The sequence below is a fragment of the Schistocerca cancellata genome, chromosome 9 (genome assembly GCF_023864275.1).
Source record: "Schistocerca cancellata isolate TAMUIC-IGC-003103 chromosome 9, iqSchCanc2.1, whole genome shotgun sequence".
NCBI classification, from domain to species: Eukaryota; Metazoa; Arthropoda; class Insecta; order Orthoptera; family Acrididae; genus Schistocerca; species Schistocerca cancellata.
In genome coordinates, this window is record NC_064634.1 from 501,044,050 (window position 1) to 501,063,894 (window position 19,845).

Here is a 19,845-nt window from a genome sequence, read left to right on the forward strand (position 1 = left end):
CTTCTAGTCAAGTTGTGCCACAAACATCTCTTCTCCCCAATCCTATTCAATACCTCCTCATTATTTATGTGATCTACCCATCTAATCTTCAGCATTCTTCTGTAGTACCACATTTCGAAAGCATCCATTCTCTTCTTGTCGAAACTATTTATCGTCTATGTTTCACTTCCATACATGGCTACACTCTATATAAATACTTTCAGAAACGACTTCCTGACACTTAAATCAATACTCGATGTTAACAAATTTCTCTTCTTCAGAAACGCTTTCCTTGCCATTGCCAGTCTACATTTTATATCCTCTTTACTTCGACCATCATCAGTTATTTTGCTCCCCAAATAGCAAAACTCCTTTACTACTTTAAGTGTCTCGTTTCCTAATCCAATTCCTTCAGCGTCACCCGACTTAATTCGACTACATTCCATTATCCTCGTTGGACTAGCACTCCTGGAAGAAAGGATATTGCGGAGACATGGCTTAGCCGCAGCCTGGGAGATGTTTCCAGAACGAGATATTCACTCTGCAGCGGAGTGTGCGCTGATATGAAACTTCCTGGCAGATTAAAACTGTGTGCCGGACCGAGACTCGAACTCGGGACCTTTGCCTTTCGCAGGAGAGCTTCTGTAAAATTTGGAAGGTAGGAGACGAGGTACTGGCGGAAGTAGATCTGTGAGGACGGGGCGTGAGTCGAGCTTGGGTAGCTCAGTTCGTAGAGCACTTGCCCGCAAAAGGCAAAGGTCCCGAGTTCGAGTCTCGGTCCGGCACACAGTTTTAATCTGTCAGGAAGTTTAATGATCGACGAGTTCCCCAACGGTGGTGGCAGCTTCCAGCAGGATAACTGTCCTTGCCACAAGGGAAGAATCGTGCAGCAGTAGTTTGAGGAGCACGATAGCGAACAGACGTTGACGCTTGGCCACCAAATTCTCCTGATGGAATACTCCTGGGACTCCATCGGGCATGACCTTTCCCGCAGACTTCAGGTGCCACGTGCCGTACCTCGGGAAACCTACCTACGTCTTGTCGAATCCACGCTACGCAGAATCGCTGCAGTTTTTCTGGGTCGACCAGCACGCTGTTAAGCACGTGGGCATAACGTCTTTGAGTAACGCTGTGATTTGGGGCTCAACGTGAGCCTTCGCAAAGGAACGACTAAATAATTTATCGCCCAAAGTGGTACACTCTAAGACGTACTACAACAATAAGAGACATCTAGCCGCAGGACACGATCGGGCTGGTGATACGAACGAAGGAGACGGGACAGAGACGATGGTCACCTGCCAATTGGAAAGGCACAAGGGTAGTGAGTTGGGGCAAAAGCAAGTGACAGTTATCTGGAAGCTTACAGTCTGTGTCAACTGACGTCGACCGATTCGATGTGAATCAAGAGAGTAAAAGAGCGACAACCATGTGCATGACAGCAGACAAGAGTAGACATTCAATTAGTAAACAGGCACGGGTTTCTGGACTGGTATAAGTGAGCGGGCAAAATCTGAAACGTTTCCGCACTGGCACAGAGATGGGGTGATATCGAGATTTTTGTTTTGTTTATTTAGTGCATGTCTGTCAATAGCGAAGAAGTACAAGGTTATTTTAATAGGTTTTCTAAAGCTAATCAATCTCAAACGTTTTCCTCTCGTTCTTCTCGATGGAACACCAACAAAATTTCAAAAAACAGTGAAAAATATGGATGCAGCTACTTGTCAGTCTACTTGTCAGTGGATTTTCCAAGTTGCGGCCCGTATTGCCGTTAGAATGTTTCCCATTCGTGTTTGCTCTGCTTCCTTACTTTCCTTAACGGTCACTCCACCAGCTAACATTCCCTCTCACGGTGGCCACTGGTCGTAATGTTTGGGCTCATTAGTACGTATGTGTTATTGTTCTGTCATATCGTCAGTGCTATTAATGTCATTCCTTCTTCTAAACCTTCCATTCCTTGTAAAATACCTGACGTATAATGAGATAGTAAGAGAATGGGGCAGAATGAAGAACGCCTCATTAGATGGCAGACAATTCCGAAGCTCCCCAAATTAGTGTCAACATAAATAAACCTTAAGCAAATGACTGAATTTACGTGTTATCGTTGACAGACAAATATGAACCTATGACGATGGTTGCATAGCTCTGCTATGGTATTTGCAAATCCCAAGCACCCTATCAGGCAACAATATACAGATTAGAAAGTAAGACACCTACATTCCGAAGAACACCTACTGTAAGGAAGAACACATAACCAGACCTGGAGCTCCCGCGTAGACCTACCAAGCGCGGTGACGCTGTGGCTAAACAGTAACATGAACTTGGGACGACGGCGGTCCACATTCCGGTAGGATATCCCTGTTTAAGTTTTTCATCATTTCCCTCAATCGTTGGGCAACGGCCTTGCCGCAGTGGATACACCGGTTCCCGTCAGATCACCGAAGTTAAGCGCTGTCGGACGTGACCGGCACATCGATGGGTGACCATGCGGGCCGCCATGCGCTGTTGCCATTTTTCGGGGTGCACTCAGCCTCGTGATGCCAATTGAGGAGCTACTCGACAGAATAGTAGAGGCTCCGGTTAAAGAAAAGCATCATAACGACCGGGAGAGCGGTGTGCTAACCACAAGTCCCTCTTATCCGCATCCTCATCTGAGGATGACACGGCGGTCGGATGGTCCCGATGGGCCACTTGTGGCCTGAAGACGGAGTGTACATGTACATGTGTACCTCAATCGTTGAAGACAGCGGCTGGGCTTGTTCCTTTGTCGAGCACACGATGTTTTCCCCCCACCCATTAGACGCTGTGCTGGAACACTGTCAAGCACGTCGCCGAGCCCTTTCCTTCCCTCGGGCTTCACGAGGACGGCGGGAACTCACAACTGAAAGAGGAGCCAGTCAATGAGATTCCGTATCACCAGGAACACTCTGAACACAGTTATAGTCTGGGAGACGAGTCTTTGGTATTGACAGCTCAGTAGCGTCTTTCCGTTGCCTAGCGACCGCAGGCAGGCAGCCAATGGCGGCCTGACTTTGAGCGGGTAGCAAGGGCCACGTTGCCGCTCTGAAACTCGGTCGCGCGCGCTTATGAAACTTATCAGTGTCTCGCGTGCAGGCGGTGCGGTCGTTCGTCGTTTGTCTGAAGCTGAATTCGCAGTTTATTTCGTTTTTGTTGTTTTTAGTGTTTCTTTGTTTATGTTTCGTTGTAAACAATGTCTAGTGCGGCGGGTAGTACCAGCCCAAAAGGTGGGCTGTTGTTCAGGTTGTGAAGAGAACTGCAGCAGCATTGAAAATAAGTAAGAACACTGTTGCAAAGATAGGTAAAGAACAGTATAGTGTAGATTGTGACGAGAGTGGCACAACAAAGCTGCACACACCAGGAAAGAAGCGACCGAGAAATAAGCAGGTGACAGCTTTGGACGATTTTCAGAAAGGCGCTATTCGTCGTCATATATACAGCTATTATAAGAGAAGGGAACATCCCACTCTATGTAAATTACTGGTGTCGCTTCAGAAAGACGATCTTTTTAAAGAGAGCAAATTTTCATTGCGTACAGTGTTGAAAGACATAGGCTTCAGCTATTCACTGTTTAACGGACGCAAAATATTAATGGAAAGGACAGATGTAGTTGCATGGCGGTGCAGATTTCTGCGCAGGATCATGGGTGTGGAATTCGAAAGTATAGTGTGGTTAGATGAAACTTGGGTGAATGCCAGCCATTCTTTACGTTGAGGCTGGAATGATGGAACGCCCGAGGGGACAATGGCAGTGCCTGTTGGCAAAGGAGGGCGTATTATTGTCTTACATGCAGGAACATCGAAAGGTTTTGTGCCAAACTGCTTGAAAATGTTTCGGTCAAAAAAGACGGGAGATTACCATGAAGAAATGAACAGTGTAGTATTTCAAGAATGGTTCGAGACATCGCTTATGACGAATCTGACAAGTCCATCAGTGATTGTTATGGACAATGCGCCTTATCATTCCGTTGTTCACGATAAGGCACCAACCTTGGCAACAAAAAAAGACGATATCGTTCAGTGGTTGAAACGGCGAAAAGTAGATTTCAGAGAAGATTTAAGGAAGGCGGAACTGCTCGAAATTGTGGCACAAAAGAAACCCCAATTTCCAACATATGTAATTGACGAGATTGCTAAAAGGCACGGGCATGAAATCGTTCGGCTTCCTCCATACCACTTCAAGGAGTGTGGGCGCAGATAAAAAATTACATTGCTGCAAACAATAAAAAAATTCACGATCTCTGAAGTAGAAACTCTCCTTCCAGCAGCTATCAATAAAGTGACAAGCGAGACGTGGGCTAAAATTGTAAACAGCACTGCGAGTGCCATCAGAGAGGCGGCCAAAACCGAAGGGGTTGTGGAAGAATGCATCGAAAATTTAATTATACATCTGGGAGAGAGCAGTGATAGTTCGAGTAGTGCTGAGGAAGACAATGTCAAATCAGATTCTGACAGTGATGTGAGTGGTGTTTTTCCATTACAGTAACTACAACGTATTCAGGAATGTAAGGAGGGAGTTTGCTATCGATCTAGAACCAGATCATCATATTGTGAGTACTTTCTTCAGATTATAACTCTTTATACACTGACCAATTATTCTGTAGCTTGAACAAATTAATAATGCTAAACTTAACAATGGAAACCAAAACTGCTAATGTTCAACAACTTGCGAAAATAGTTTTCGTTTCAGTTGTGAAGTTTAACAAATAACTTTATTATGTTTCAGCATCTTAGATACTTGTACTAAATAGCTCTTATCAGTTTTCGAGTTAATATATTTCAAGCATCAACTTTAAATAAATTCACGCGTACCAATACGACTTGTATTTTGTCTCGCTTTTATTTCTGCTGCTAGAGAATGCGTGTAGCAGACAGGGCGCCGCGTGCTGTGAGCCACGTTCGGCAACAGCGCCGTCTGCCCGCCGGAACTGTCAGTACCAATCACTCGTCTCACGGACTACAGAGGAACGTTTCAGATCTTAAAACTGGAGAGATCGAAGAAGGAATAGATTTTTTGTAAAGTATCAAAAGAACGTAATTTTACTCAAGACAGAGTAATTTTTGACTCTGGATAAAATTCAACAATGATCAACTTGAATAACAAATCAATTATAACAAAACTAGTCATGTAAAATCAACAAATGGAAAATAAAATTGTACAAATGGACAGTGGAGCCATAGAATCAGTTGATCAGTTTTTCTATTTAGGGCAGTTCAATTGGAAGGGAAAGAAATAATCAGTACAGCAAAGCATTACATGAAGTTCTGAATTCGAAATTTCTGATGTTTACGATCACCGGGCATCACCCCTTTTTCCTCATGCAGTGAGACACGGACTCGCGATGCGTAACTCGTTCACAAATTGACGGTTGCTTAGCGAATAATGCTGAGATGCATATTGGGAATCACCAAAAGGCACAAGCAACCAAAGGAATGTACGAGAGAATAAACTGGAGTGGAAAGCGAAAATTTAACAGCAATGAAAATGAAACGGAAGTGAGGGGGCGACATGTTGACAGCCAGAGTGATAAGAAATTCTCCTCTTGATTCCCAGAGGCAAGAAAAGATCACAATAATGATGGAATGGTGGATGGTCATTTCCATTTTAAACTGCGTAAATTACGACGTTTTCCAAGTTGCTACTATAGTTCTTAAATTGATTGCATGCAACCTGAAGTTCTCAAAATTCGTATGTATGGTTTCGGGTTTCTCTGTATTTCAATTTCTTGTTAAATAAATGTACTACACACTGATATAAACATATTATTATTATTATTATTATTATTATTCTATAATTTTCAGTGCGAAGGGGTCTCCATCTGTGAAGAATTTTTTGAATGTTTTTTGTGATACCTTCAGTTACCATTCTGTTTATTTCATGTACGATTGTACAATTTTGGCCTTAGGCCATTTTCAAGTATCTAAAACGGAAGCATAATATATTGGATATATTAGTGACACTTGTGAGTTTGACATGGAAAACGTCATATCTGTAGATATACTAGGCGCTTTGTAACTTACTGTATGGATGATTCTTTAGTAGTATATTATGCCATGTACATTTTTGCTCCATTTTCATAGCTTTCAGCACTGTTTCATTAGAATACTATGATCGATTTTGCATATAAGTTATTTGTAATAACTATTCAAAAATGATGTGCTCCCACAGCTATGCCCAACTAGAAAAAAACAGTTGAGAGCACACCAACTAGAAATATCAGGATAATGCAGGGAGATTTTAATGGAAAAGCAGGAAAAGAAGAATTCCACATACCAACTATAGGAAGCCACAGTTTGCATGATGAGACCAATGAGAATGGTCAGAGGATGATCAACTTAGCTATCTCAAAGAACCTGAGAGGAAGTTCGACTTACTTCGAACACAAGAGAATACGTAAGGGAACATGGTGTTCACCGGATGGAAGAACCACCAACCAGATAAATCACATCTTGATGGACCAGCGCTATAGCGATAGAGTCATGGACGTCAGGTGGTATAGAGGAGCCGTCTGTGCGTCAGACCACTTCCTCATTTGTGCAGGCTTAAACTCATGTTCACCTACATGCATAAGAAGAAGGAGACACTAGAACCTGGTTTGAATGTTGAGAAACTACGAGAAAATGCCATTAAAGAACAATATGATATAGGAATCAAAAAGCGTTTTGAGGTCCTAGAGGCTTGGAACCAAGAGAGAACGTGGAGGAAAGGTGGAAAGAAATAAAGTCCACGGTACTAAGTGTAGCGGAGGATATTTTGGGAAGAAAGAAGATAATGAAGAAGAGGAAATGGTTCAACAAAACATGCCAGAAGGCTACAGAAAAGAGAAGGAAGATGAGGGAGAAGTGGCTAGCTGACAGGGAGAAGGGAACATTCTATCAACATCAGAAGGGAGACAAAGCGAATCCTGAGAGTAGAGAAGAGAATATATCTAACCAGTTTGCTAGACCAAGTTGAGACAGAGAGCCAAAACAAGAACTCAAGGCAATTCTTGCAATACATAAAAAATCGGGAGCGTGGATTTCATTAGAGATAAGAACGGCAACGTGATAAGTGACAAGGAAAGAATTGTAGAAAGATGGAAATAATACTTCTCAGAACTGTTGAATTACCCAGACCAAGATGAAATATTACCTGCAAACACTACGGAGGAAAGGAAAGATGACGAAGAATGGGAAATTAGTGAAAAAGACGTGAAGATCACAATCAGAGAACTCAGAAACAACAAAGCCCCAGGGGAGGACAGAATAACATCAGAATTAATCAAGGAGGGAGATGAGAGCTTACACTTAGAGATATATAATCTGATCCAGTTGATATGGGAGAAGGAGACACTGCCAGAAGAATGGAAATTGCTTATAATATGCCCAATATACAACAAGGGAAGCAAAGTGGAATGCGGTAACTACAGAGAAATCAGCTTGTTGAATGTAACGTATAAGGTTCTGTCCGTCATTATCCTCAGAAAATTGCAACCATTCATAGAGAACAACATACAGGAGTACCAAGCTGGCTTTCGACCAAACCGATCGACAATAGATCACATTTTCACACTAAGAGAATAGTTTGAAAAACACTGGGAATATGATAAAGATATCTACAGCCTGTTCGTTGATTTTCAATGTGCATATGACAGCATCCACAGGAATAACCTATATAATGCAATGCGTGGCTTCAGAATCCCTGAGAAGCTAGCGAGAATGGTGCAAGCTTGTATGGAAGGGTCAAAGGCAGCAGTACGTTTCCGAGGAGCCACATCAGAAACATTCGAGATTGAGACAGGCCTCAGACAAAGTGATGCTCTTTCATGTGTTCTGTTCAACGTCATCTTAGAGAAAGTAATAAGAGAGTGTAGGCAACAGGAGTGGGCTGGAGTAGAGATGGACGGTAACTTCCGTTGTCTCGCATATGCAGATGAAATAGTACTACTATGTGAATCAAAGCACGAGTTGAGAAAAATGCACCAGAAAATGGACAATTATGCACAGAAGGTAGGACTCAAAGTGAATCAACACAAAACAGAGTTCATGCAATTGGGAAGAAGACAAGAGCAGGAAGAATTTCTTGAGGTAGATGGCAAGAGGTTCAAGAGAGTACACCAAATACTTGGGATCTTGGTTTACCACGGACAACAACATAAAAATGGGTATCATGGAAAGAATAGCAGTGGGAATGAAATGCATGCATTCCCTCAGAGAGACGCTCGGCTCTAAATCGATCTCAGTGAACACTAAGATGAAAATCTACAACACAGTGATAAGCCCAGCAATAATGTACGGTTCAGAAACATGGACCATGACTAAGCGAGAAAGGGAAAAACTATTAATATTTGAAAGAAGAGTAATGAGGAAGATATGGGGACCAGTTTTATATAACGGAGAATGGAGGAAGAAGAGAAACGAGGAAATCTACCTTCCGATGCGACAACCAACTATCCCACAGAATATAAAGTGCAAAAGCATACGATGGGTGGGCCATGTAGCCCGTATGCCAGACGGAAGACAGGCGAAGATGGCACTAGCGGGGAAACCAAACACCAAACGCCCCACTGGACGACCAAGGCAGCGCTGGATGGACGACCTGGCGAAGGACCTAGCAGCCCTGGGAATCGAAGACACCTGGAGGAACCGGGCACAAAACAGGAAGGAATGGAAGCAGTTTGTGGAAGCAGAGCGTGGTCTGCAGGGCCTGTGGTCGCTGAATATCTACCTGTCTATCCATCCCACAGCAACAGAACAAATAAAGAACTTTAAAGAAATTACAAACAGTCATATTTACACAAATGGTGAACGATAATTAAATATAATTGAGAACAAAGACATATATACGTTAATTAACAAATGTGTGTAAAATAATTATAATCTTCCTAGAGCTAAGTACGTCAAAAGGTAGACCTAATATATAAGAGCTTTGCAACAACTGCTCGAAAGTAGCATGCACCTAAAATTGCAGAAAACCTCTCTGATTCATTTTATGACGATTACATGCAGTCATAGGAGCAACGATGTACGTCGCATAATATACTACTAAAGAATCATCCACATAGTAAGTTACAAACGGCCTAGAATTTTTACAGTATGACTTGTTCCTATGGCCAAACAAAGTGTCACTAATGTATCCAATATATAAAACTTTTAGGTACGAGGCTGAGTCAAATGAAAACCTTAAATATGACATTGTAATTCTGTCAGAGACAGCAAAGGATTTGGAAGAGCAGTTGAACGGAACGGACAGTGTCTTGAAAGAAGGATATAAGATGAACATCAACAAAAGCAAAACGAGAATAATGGAATGTAGTCGAATTAAGTCGGGTGATGCTGAGGGAATTAGATTAGGAAATGAGACGCATAAAGTAGCAAAGGAGTTTTGCTATTTGGGGAGCAAAATAACTGATGATGGTGGAAGTAGAGAGGATATAAAATGTAGACTGGCAATGGCAACGAAAGCGTTTCTGAAGAAGAGAAATTTGTTAACATTGAGTATAGATTTAAGTGTCAGGAAGTCGTTTCTGAAAGTATTTGTGTGGAGTGTAGCCATGTATGGGAGTGAAACATGGACAATAAATAGTTTAGATAAGAAGATAATAGAAGCTTTCGAAATGTTGAAGATTAGGTGGGTAGATCACGTAACTAATGAGGAGGTATTGAATAGGATTGGGGAGAAGAGAAGTTTGTGGCACAACTTGACTAGAAGAAGGGATCGGTTGGTAGGACATGTTCTGAGGCATCAAGGGATCACAAATTTACCATTGGAGAAGAGCGTGGAGGGTAAAAATCGTAGAGGGAGACCAAGAGATGAATACACTAAGCAGATTCAGAAGGATGTAGGTTGCAGTAGGTACTGGGAGATGAAAGAACTTGCACAGGATAGATTAGCATGGAGAGCTGCATCAAACCAGTCTCAGGGTGAAGACCACAACAACAACAACAACGATTCTTGCAAGTAAGACATCACGTTCAAAGCGCCGAAGAAGTTCTTAACAAACATCAACACGTCGTTCTCTCATTTCAGGAGTCAGCTGCCGAGGCACCCATCTTGCAGACACTTGGTGAAACTGGAGCACATCATGCACAATGTAGTGTGCCGACCCATGACTAACTCGTTGTACCTGACCTGGACGAGGAACATCTTCCACTGAAGTCACACCAATTTCGAACTTCCTACTCCATTCAAAGACTTCATGCTGTGACAAACATGCATCACCGTACTGAACCTTCATTCTTTCACACCTTCACTACGCAAAAATCGAATAACAGAACACTGTTCTTCGCTGGTGCAAGTCGCAATTGGGGCGGCAATCTTTATACTGATACTGCGACGGTATGTGTGCATTGCACTATACTGCCACCTACAGGCCATTCTGCACGCTGTTTGTAGCACGCTTACCAACTTACAGGATAACGACGCGAAATTTCGATTTGTTATTACAAATTTAAGATTTTCATTTGACTCACCCTCGTACCTGAAAATGACCAAACACCGAAATTGCTGTACATGAAATAAAGAAAATGGCAGCTGAAGGCATTACGAAATCATTCAGAAAATTATTGTTGTTGTTGACTTGAGCCCGCACAGTGGTCTGACGCAGCTCTCCGTGCTACACTACCCTGTGCGAGCTTCTTCATCTCCGAATAACATCCATTTGAAGCTGATTCGTATGTATTCATGAATAGGCCTCACTCTACAATTTTATTCTCCAGATCATTACCAAGCTGACAATTCTTTGACGCCTCAAGGTGTATCCATTCAACCGATAGTTCAAGGGCTTCGAAGTTATTCACACGAATGGTAATCATGACATAGCTATATCTAGATAGAGGTAAATGATTCTGGTGACTAGCTTAGCATTTGTGTATTTTTCGTTGTCGCTTAGCTTTCGCATACGCTTATGACCTAATGTTAACATGTAAAGAAACGAACTAACTCCAGCATGGGAGTTCGTTCAAAGTTAATCTTTAGTTACTTTACGTAAGGGGTTACGATTTTAGTTGTATTTTGACTAACGTTAAATTTTTGCCGCCTTGTGAGCATTACACTCATCTCGTGAAGGAATGGAAGGGAAGGCCTGAGATTAACGTCATTCGTGTAGTCCTTCAATCAGATATCAAACATGTCTGTATTTACCAATCCTTTCCCTACTTGTTTTGCTGGTAACAGGACTACACACGTTGTTAGTCAAAAGTATGATAGTCAAATTCTTGATAACATTATTTAGTTTCTAGCCACCATCCCCCAACTCGTCTGTTTATTATAGTCTCAAAAGAGTAATTTCGGCAACAATTTGTGAGGGCGGAAAAGCGGTTCTACCAGTGTATGTAACAATTACGTTACGTCTTAAGCCGCCGGTGTTCAACGTGCATGCAGAAATTCTGCAGGCACGCTGCCTTCATTCACGAGTGAGCAGCAACCCAACTAAGCAATTAAATTAGTGGACAACGATACCGAGCAAACACGGAATGTATCCGTTTCAGGTTTAGTTTGAGTGAGTAAAGAGCTTCGATAGGCGCAGTTACAACTTTGTACGCTTTAAGTTCCAGGTTCATGACGGTGTAAATATATTTTCGACAAGGAGATTTCCATGCTGATGGCAATTTGTGATTACACAGTTGTCTATATCACCATGATAATGCACCTTTGTACAAAATAAGGACCATTACGTTGTACTTGGAAGAAAATCACATATATTTTTTTGAGATAGGTCTGACTAAAGCACGGTCCTGAACTCAAACAAACATCCTGAGGTTGAAATGAACCAGTCGCTCTTAAACATGGGAACAACTTCAAAGGCAGTCAGTCCTGCTTTTATATGATTTTGTGGTTTTATAATATTCTTGACTAGTCAATCTCTGCAGAGTATCTTCTGTTTGCTTGTGCCGGCCGCGGTGGCCGTGCGGTTCTGGCGCTGCAGTCCGGAAACGCGGGACTGCTACGGTCGCAGGTTCGAATCCTGCCTCGGGCATGGATGTGTGTGATGTCCTTAGGTTAGTTAGATTTAAGTAGTTCTAAGTTCTACGGGACTGATGACCTAAGATGTTAAGTCCCATAGTGCTCAGAGCCATTTGAACCATTTTTTTGTTTGCTTGTATTTACTCATATTTTTCATGCCATTTTATTATATTTGATATTCAGCACACTGTCTACCTGTCCTAAACATGGATGATCGCTGGATTGAATTAATGTTATGCGGCTATATCTGTTGCTAATGTTTGGTGAATTATAAGAGATGACTTACCACTGTCGTCTCCAACATCACCGCTTTTGCTGTTTTTGTGCACCATTTATGCTTTTTTATGCTAACGACTGGCAAAATATTGTTTCGTAAGTCCTTTTTTACCTGTTGGTTAACTGTGCACTGCTCTTTCTGCCTTGTATTTTAGCTCCTGATCTGCATCAGTCATGGAGCCAGGTTCTCGTTTTTCGGGTTTAAGCCTTAGGAAACTCTTATCCTCTTCATTTTTCTCATCCTCCTAAGCGTGACTGTGAATTAGAGCTCTTATTCCCTTTTTTCCTTCATTGCAGAGTAGAAACCACTTATTAAAACGGTGGTACATTCCTCTAGTATGAATGCTTCCTTTTTGCTAAAAAAGTACTGATAATAAATGTATAAACCCGTCGTGTCTGTCAGTTTGTCTTTCAACACGCAAATCTCCAAAAGCAGTAGATGAATTGTCATCGGATTTTCGCAGGTAACTTGGGTATAGTTTGGGGCATAGCATACGCTTCAGTTCGCCAAAATCGGATAATGGAAAAACATATCGTGGTTTAAAGCTTTACTAAGACTTTCCAGTCTGTCCGTCGAGGAACGCGCTAATCCTCAAAATTATTAGACGGATTCTTATAGAGATTTCACTGGTAACTTCAGCATAGCCAGGAACACCGTATAGGCTATATTTCACCAAAATCGGGTCACCAAAAAAAGATATTCATATATATGGTAAAAAAATGTGTCTGTATACGTTCCACATCACCTCCGAAACAACTGCACCCGGCTGCTCCCGTCAGAGCTTCGAGTCCTCCCTCGGGCATGGGTGAGTGTGTTGTCCATAGCGTAAAGTTAGTTTAAGTTAGATTAAGTAGCAACATATATAGCCGCATAACAGCAGTTTGGTCCCATAAGACCTTACCACAAATTTCCAAAACAACTGCACCGATTTCAACCAAAGTTGATACTTATATTTACTGTCTGCAAAGAATTGCTGGGGGTATAAAAACCACTCGCCTATGAAAGGCGGAACGGTAGGGATGAAAATGAAGTGTAGACGGCGAAGCATGAATAGCCAGATTTTATTCATTCAGTATTTGATAGCCATAGCACTTAGTGAGTTGCAATAAACTTTACGTGTTTCTTCAAACCTTTACGAAACTTTTTCTTGCCGACACCCCACCACCCTCGCCTCCACATAGTAATGAAAGGAAAAAAAAGTTTATCGGTTACTACATTTTCCTTATTCATTCTCGCATCAGGCATGGCGTTTTAATTTGTTACTTGTTTACTACTAACCGTCTTCACGACACATTTTGCAGACAGTGTTTACATATACCACTGAACGTTCCTATAAAAATACATCACTGTACTTCACGTAATATGTCATAAACAAACATCGTGACGCGTGCTAAATTGCCGCATTATGCATAACGTGTAAATTTATTATTACTATCTCGCTGAAGCTATTTTGATGAAATTTGGTAAGGGGATAGCTTGAACCCTGAGAAAGTGTGTAGTAGAAGATACTTATTGGTCTGTAGAATATTACTCGGATTAAGAACAATATTTACTCTTTGACTTTCGATCTTTATCATACTGTATTTCTGTAAATGTTTTTTGGCTGATATGTGTGTGATGCCTGTACAATATTGGGTGTGTTTAATCGATTATTCCGCACTATTTGTTGCATAATGTACAGCTACTACGGAGCCTATCCAGTATTTGGGAACGACAGTTCTTAGTGACTTGGAAGAAAGTTTACTCAGTTTTTCCAAACTGAACGAAATATCCCAAGATGGACAAAGAGAGGAGGAGATGGACACAGAGGGGGAGGGGGCGGGGAAGAGGAGACGCACATAGAAGGGTGAGAGAAGAACATGTACAGAGAGAGGGGTCAGAGGAGGTAGACAGAGAGAGAGGGGAGAGTAGCACATGAACAGAGGATGGGGCAGGAGGGGATGGACGCAGAATGGGGGATGGAGGAGATGGACAGAGAGAGAGGGGGGAGTAGCAGATGGACAGAGGGTGGGGCAGGAGGGGATGGACGTAGAATGGGGGATGGAGGAGGTGGGCAGAGAGAGAGGGGGGTAGCAGATGGACAGAGCATGGGGCAGGAGGGGATGGACGCAGAATGGGGGACAGAGGAGGTGGACGAGAAGGGGGAGTAGCAGATGGACAGAGGGTGGCGCAGGAGATTGGACGCAGAATGAGGATGGAGGAGGTGGACAGACAGAGAGGGGGGTAGTAGATGGACAGAGGATGGGGCAGGAGGGGATGGACGGAGAATGGGGGATGGATGAGGTGGACAGAGAGAGAGGGGGGGTAGTAGATGGACAGAGGATGGGGCAGGAGGTGATGGTTGGAGAATGGGGGATGGATGAGGTGGGCAGAGAGAGAGGGGGCGGTAACAGATGGACTGAGGGTGTGGCAGTAGGGGATGGACGCAGAAAGGGGGATGGAGGAGGTGGACAGAGAGAGATGGGGTAGTAGATGGACAGAGGATGGGGCAGGAGGGGATGGATGGAGAATGGGGGATGGATGAGGTGGACAGAGATAGAGAGGGGGAGTAGCAGATGGAAAGAGGGAGGGGCAGGAGGGGATGGACGCAGAACAGGGAATGGACGGAGAGAAGGAAGGTGGGAGGTGGACAGAGAGGGAGGGCAGCAGAGAACAGCTCAGTGTGTCCAGGAACGTTTGTTATCGTGCCAAGGAAAAAGTGTCCACCGGTTTGGCTATTTTGTGAGAAGGGATGGAGAAAAACTAGATAAAATAGTGACAAATGGAAATATCGAGTGCAAAGGACCGAGGGGAGTAACAGCGAGGAGGTGGATAGAGCAGATCAAGGAAATCTCCAGTCTTGCTGTAACAGAGGCCAGTAAGTGTCTAGGATGGAGATGCTCGGTTCATGGGGCCACGACATACAGAAACAAACACAATGGCTTGTGATGAGGATCACCTCTTATTGTGTGCAGTTGGTCATTGCAGAGCAACACCATAATTTTGTCTTAATCGATTTAATTCCCCAATTATCTTTGTTGTTTAAAAAAAAATCATCGCAGTGAAACAACCCATAAAATGTAATCCACGAAATATGGAAATATCTGATTTGATGTATGTGTGTCAGTGTCTAACGCAAACTACAATTTCCAATAAAACTAACACAAAATGGAACAGACCAGTATTGAATACAAGCGTGGTGTTCCAAACAAGTCACACAGTGTGCACTTACAGAGTCGTGCTGTGCAGAAAAGATGCAAAGATAAGTGGGGTAAGAAATCAAAGTAAACGTAATGAGGTGGCGGAGACTGCGGGTACCTTGTACCAAAATAATCATTAACTCCCCCTGGACTACATCTAAAATCCCGCCGGCGGTGTTGGGGTTCACTGGCAGACACTGGCCGACTCACCGAGGCAGAGGGCGGCGTGGTTGCGCAGCAGGCGGCGCCTGGGGTAGCCGGGGCCGAGCGCGGGCGGCGCCGAGCGGACGCTGGCGATGAGGCGGCGCACCGAGGAGGCGCCCGAGCTGCTGAGCGAGGCGCGGTGCAGGCGGCAGGCGCGCGGCGACGGGCACCCCGACAGCTGCGCAGCCGCGGCAAACACTGGCCGTGAGGCGCGGGCGCTGGAGCACAGCCGAGTATAGAACAGAGCCTGTACAGGGGCAGGGCGGCCAGTCGGCCCGTGGCCGCCACGTTTTTACTAGAGATGGGCAAAACTGTTCTTTTCAGAGATTGGATCAGAACTGTTCACTCCCTGAAATGAATTAGCTCTTTTTCATGACTCACCACTCAATTACAATAGAAAATAAATGGAAGGCACATTGCCCTTTAAACTTGGTTTATTCCAGTACTATACCTGTATTTTGATCTTATTTGATCCTATTTTGAAGTAACATAGATAATGAGTAAGAATTTTGTATTGTTTATTGAAATTTCCACGATATGACAAAGTTTTTGATTATTGATTTATTTTGCACTATCGTGGTTTTTTGGGTGATCGGAAAATGTTGTAACTTGAGATTTACATTAACAATATATTTGGCTATAATGTATTAAAATTTCATTAACCTCATACAAATACATCGCAAGCCATATATTTTTAAAGTGAATGTTTCCTTCCGAAGACGCCTAAAATCGCTAAATCCGTACCAGAATAAAAAAAAAAATAAATTTGACTGTAAAACGAAAGTGCTGCATATAGCCTTACGCAGAATAAAACAAGGAAAATATTGGTGTATCACATTTTGCGATACGTTTATCGGTTCACTCGTAATTAAAGTGTAAATTCGAGTGTCCATAATAAAAATCCTATAGTAAGAGGCGTCATCAGGAAACTAATCTAATCAGTTTAAACAAATAAAAGTAAAATAAAAACAATTGATGTATACATAACATAATAATGTAATATACATAGCGGTATTACTACGAAGAACAATATCCATTGGGGACGAACTCCGATGCAGAGGCGCTGAGTCGAGCAGGTCGAGCCGCGAGCTGTATTACTGCATGAGCTAAGACCGCAGAGACCAGAGTGACACCTGAGTCGCTTTGCTCAACGCTCTGGCTAGAGTCGAGATGGTGGGGTGAGCGTTGAGCGGGCGAGTTCCGAGGGTGGGGGGAGCGGTGAACTCACCCGCTCCGAGACAAATCGTCCGTTCCCTTGCGAGCAGGTTTTTCAAGTAGTTCCTATGTTATCCGCTAGGTGGCTCTCTGTCCTGTTGCTCGCATCAACTGCCCAGAGGGCAGGACGTGCTACTGAAATGATCGCCGACAGAGTGCGATGCGAAGTTAAGCTGCGCCAGACACTGCACACGGCAGACGACGCACAGAGACGGCATGGCATATGTGAAACACAAAATCCAATGGGGCACTGCACAATGCAGGCAGCCAAGGTAGAAGCAGGGCAGAGGCCGGCGCTGGCTGTGTTGTGTGGCATGCACTGTGCTCTGACCAGCAGAGGCGCTGCTGATATGCTCTGTCTCTCTCTCTCTCTCTCTCTCTCTCTCTCTCTCTCTCTCTCTCTCTCTCTGCCGTGGGAAACGTTTGGAGCTACCGTTCTTTTTTTCTGAATCACTGATTGTTCACTCCTGTGAAAGATTCAACTCTATGAATGAGTTCTAGAGCGGATCCCCCATCTCTACTTTTTACCAGACTGCGCGTGGGACGTGCATTTAGGTAGCGACGCAAGCAGAAAGCTAGCCACTTCACGAGTAAAATAAGGCATGTGTTTGACGCGTGTGACCAAAGCAGATCTAACTGAATACTCGGTACACGATTAAAGCAAATGCCATTCGTCTATGTTTATATAGGCCTATTAAATTTGTCAGCAAGTGGGAGTATCGTGAAGCAGTGTGTATGTCTGACGAATTTTCACAGCTGTATTTTGTGATGCTATATAAACATTGACAACTGATTAATAAGAAAAAGAAGTTTAATTTAATGTACCTCAGAGTACATGATTTCAGATTCTTCCTTCGACCATAAATATAGTAGACTGACCCTCATGTCATTTTCGTGGCTCCAACGTCTCTGGGCTGAAGTCACGTGAACGTTGGCAAAACATGGTCGTTTCGTGTTGCGCTTATGGTTGTACTCAGCGTTTTGTCGGGGAAAATGGCATTGTGATAGTGTTTCTATGATAGTGCAGCTGCGTTTGTTGAAATCTGCTGACGTGACTTTTATATGTTTCTTACACTTGAAATAGAGTACCACGTAAATTAAAGTGTTGAAAGTGATGCCTGTAAAGTCAGACTCATATTACATTTTGGAAAGTATCTGTGATAATTCGGTTGCAGAAGTGAGTATAACTGTTTCTCGTTCCTATTCATAGGTTCCCTGAAGATCAAAACCGAAGGCAGCTTTGGATAGAGGCCCTGAAACGGAAAAACTTTAAGCCATCTGCCCATACGCGCCTTTGCTCGAAGCACTTCGAGGAGAAGTGTTTTCATAGGTTAGTTATTATTTACAATGTATATTTATAATTTATATTTACAGTGTCTGTCATTTTTAAACCTAAACTCCAAAATTACTTTCTGTAACTTCAAAGTCTCACCTTTCAACCAAATATATCTTTTTTTTAAACTAATAGTTTAAACTTTTGTAAAAATAGTGGGAACTGAACCTTTAAAGTGCACATAAAATTTATACTCTAAAATGGACCTGCTCCTAAAGTCGACAATTGTGGCACCTATGGTTGACATAATTCCCATATCCCATTTTCTTTTATAAGTGACTAGAGTTCAAAACGCGGCGATTCTAATGTTTAAAGTTTTGACACGAGCCCATTCTTACTGTTTAAAAGAATTTTAACTACTTCTTATTTTAATTGATAGTTTATAGTAATTTCGTCCCGCTGTCCACCAGAGTGGCATTTGATGTATTTGTTAGATTTTATAAATGGTACTGTGAACAAATCCACGTCAAATGTAGTTCTGGCATAATTTTTCGCAAATAAAAAAGTAATTTTTGTTGGAAGCGTTTGGCAGTCAATTGAGAAATGTGGGGAAAATACGATACAAACATAGGATCGCAGAACGCTGATTTGAAATCCTGCCACGTTCTGCCAATAGTCACGGGGTTATTTTGGAGCCACACCAGCGCTACAGCTTCTGCACAGCAAGGTCAGTCTACTAGAATCTATGGTCGAAGGATTTTTCCGTGCGGATATTCGTCGCCGAAATTGGTAAACTCTGGTCTCTTTCCGTCCCCACATAATGCATTTTAAGTGTGTGTCGATCTTACAACATTTTCTTATGCTGGCAAAACACGTTATCCTGTACACACTTTTAGGAACACTGTACCACAGAAAACCGGAAAATATCAATACTTAGGTACTCTATTGTAACAGCAGAATGTAATTAAAAATAGGTAACTGAATATCCACACGATAATTATAATTTACAGGAACGTGAATAGCCAAGACTACAGAGCCAAGTGCGAGTCGCCAGTCGGAAGTACGTAGACTTAAAAGAGTTCGACATACATGTTAAAACACATCGTGTAGCATGAATTGTCACCCAAGAACCATTAAAAGTCTAGAAAATAACATTTAAGAGTAACCTGGATTGAGCAAGATTCGAACTCACGACCTTCGGATTACAACATTAAAACGCTACCCCTGTACTACAATGCCCCATTAGTGGTACTGTTGTGTTCATTTACTGTTTCTATCGTGGGCCTTACTAACGGCATATCACACGAGAAAATTACTTACTTCACACAGAAGGGAATAATTTGTTGGTTTCCATAAGTCGCCTTTACAATTCCCGCCTTCTCGGTTGACTTTCACTGCCCACTGTTTACGTCTTTCTTCATTTCTTGCGATAACGAGCATCATATATCCATCTTCACTTCGGTTTTTGCACCCAACAGTGCAGCAACTACGCATTTCTCTTGACTGTCCTTGATGATTTTGTGCTGCATATTATTGCTGTGAAGATCTAAAAGTATCGTCATAGATCCGACCAACAGAGTGACTGTAAGGTAATTTACGCAAATAGAACCGACAGAGAACATGCAAAAGTCCTTCAGTACCTACCGTATTACAACCTGTACATAACTGTACAATGGAATTGGCGTTCGAAGCGCTGAAGAGAACCAGTAGTACAGAATCACACACAGTATCTATTTATACTCGTACCGAGTCAGCGTCAG

General features: G+C 42.8%; 1 protein-coding gene and 1 pseudogene across 1 annotated transcript in view; one reads left to right on the forward strand and one right to left on the reverse strand.

Moving 5' to 3' along the window:
• Positions 1 to 19,845, reverse strand: part of LOC126101523 (proline-rich protein 36-like) — a 323,227-nt gene that overhangs the window by 135,108 nt on the left and 168,274 nt on the right. Inside the window, exon 3 of the mRNA XM_049912165.1 lies at positions 15,604 to 15,775. Coding sequence (XP_049768122.1) covers positions 15,604 to 15,775 — 172 coding nt within the window. The remainder of the gene's footprint in view (positions 1 to 15,603; positions 15,776 to 19,845) is intronic.
• LOC126102247 (5S ribosomal RNA) lies at positions 2,370 to 2,487 on the forward strand (annotated as a pseudogene).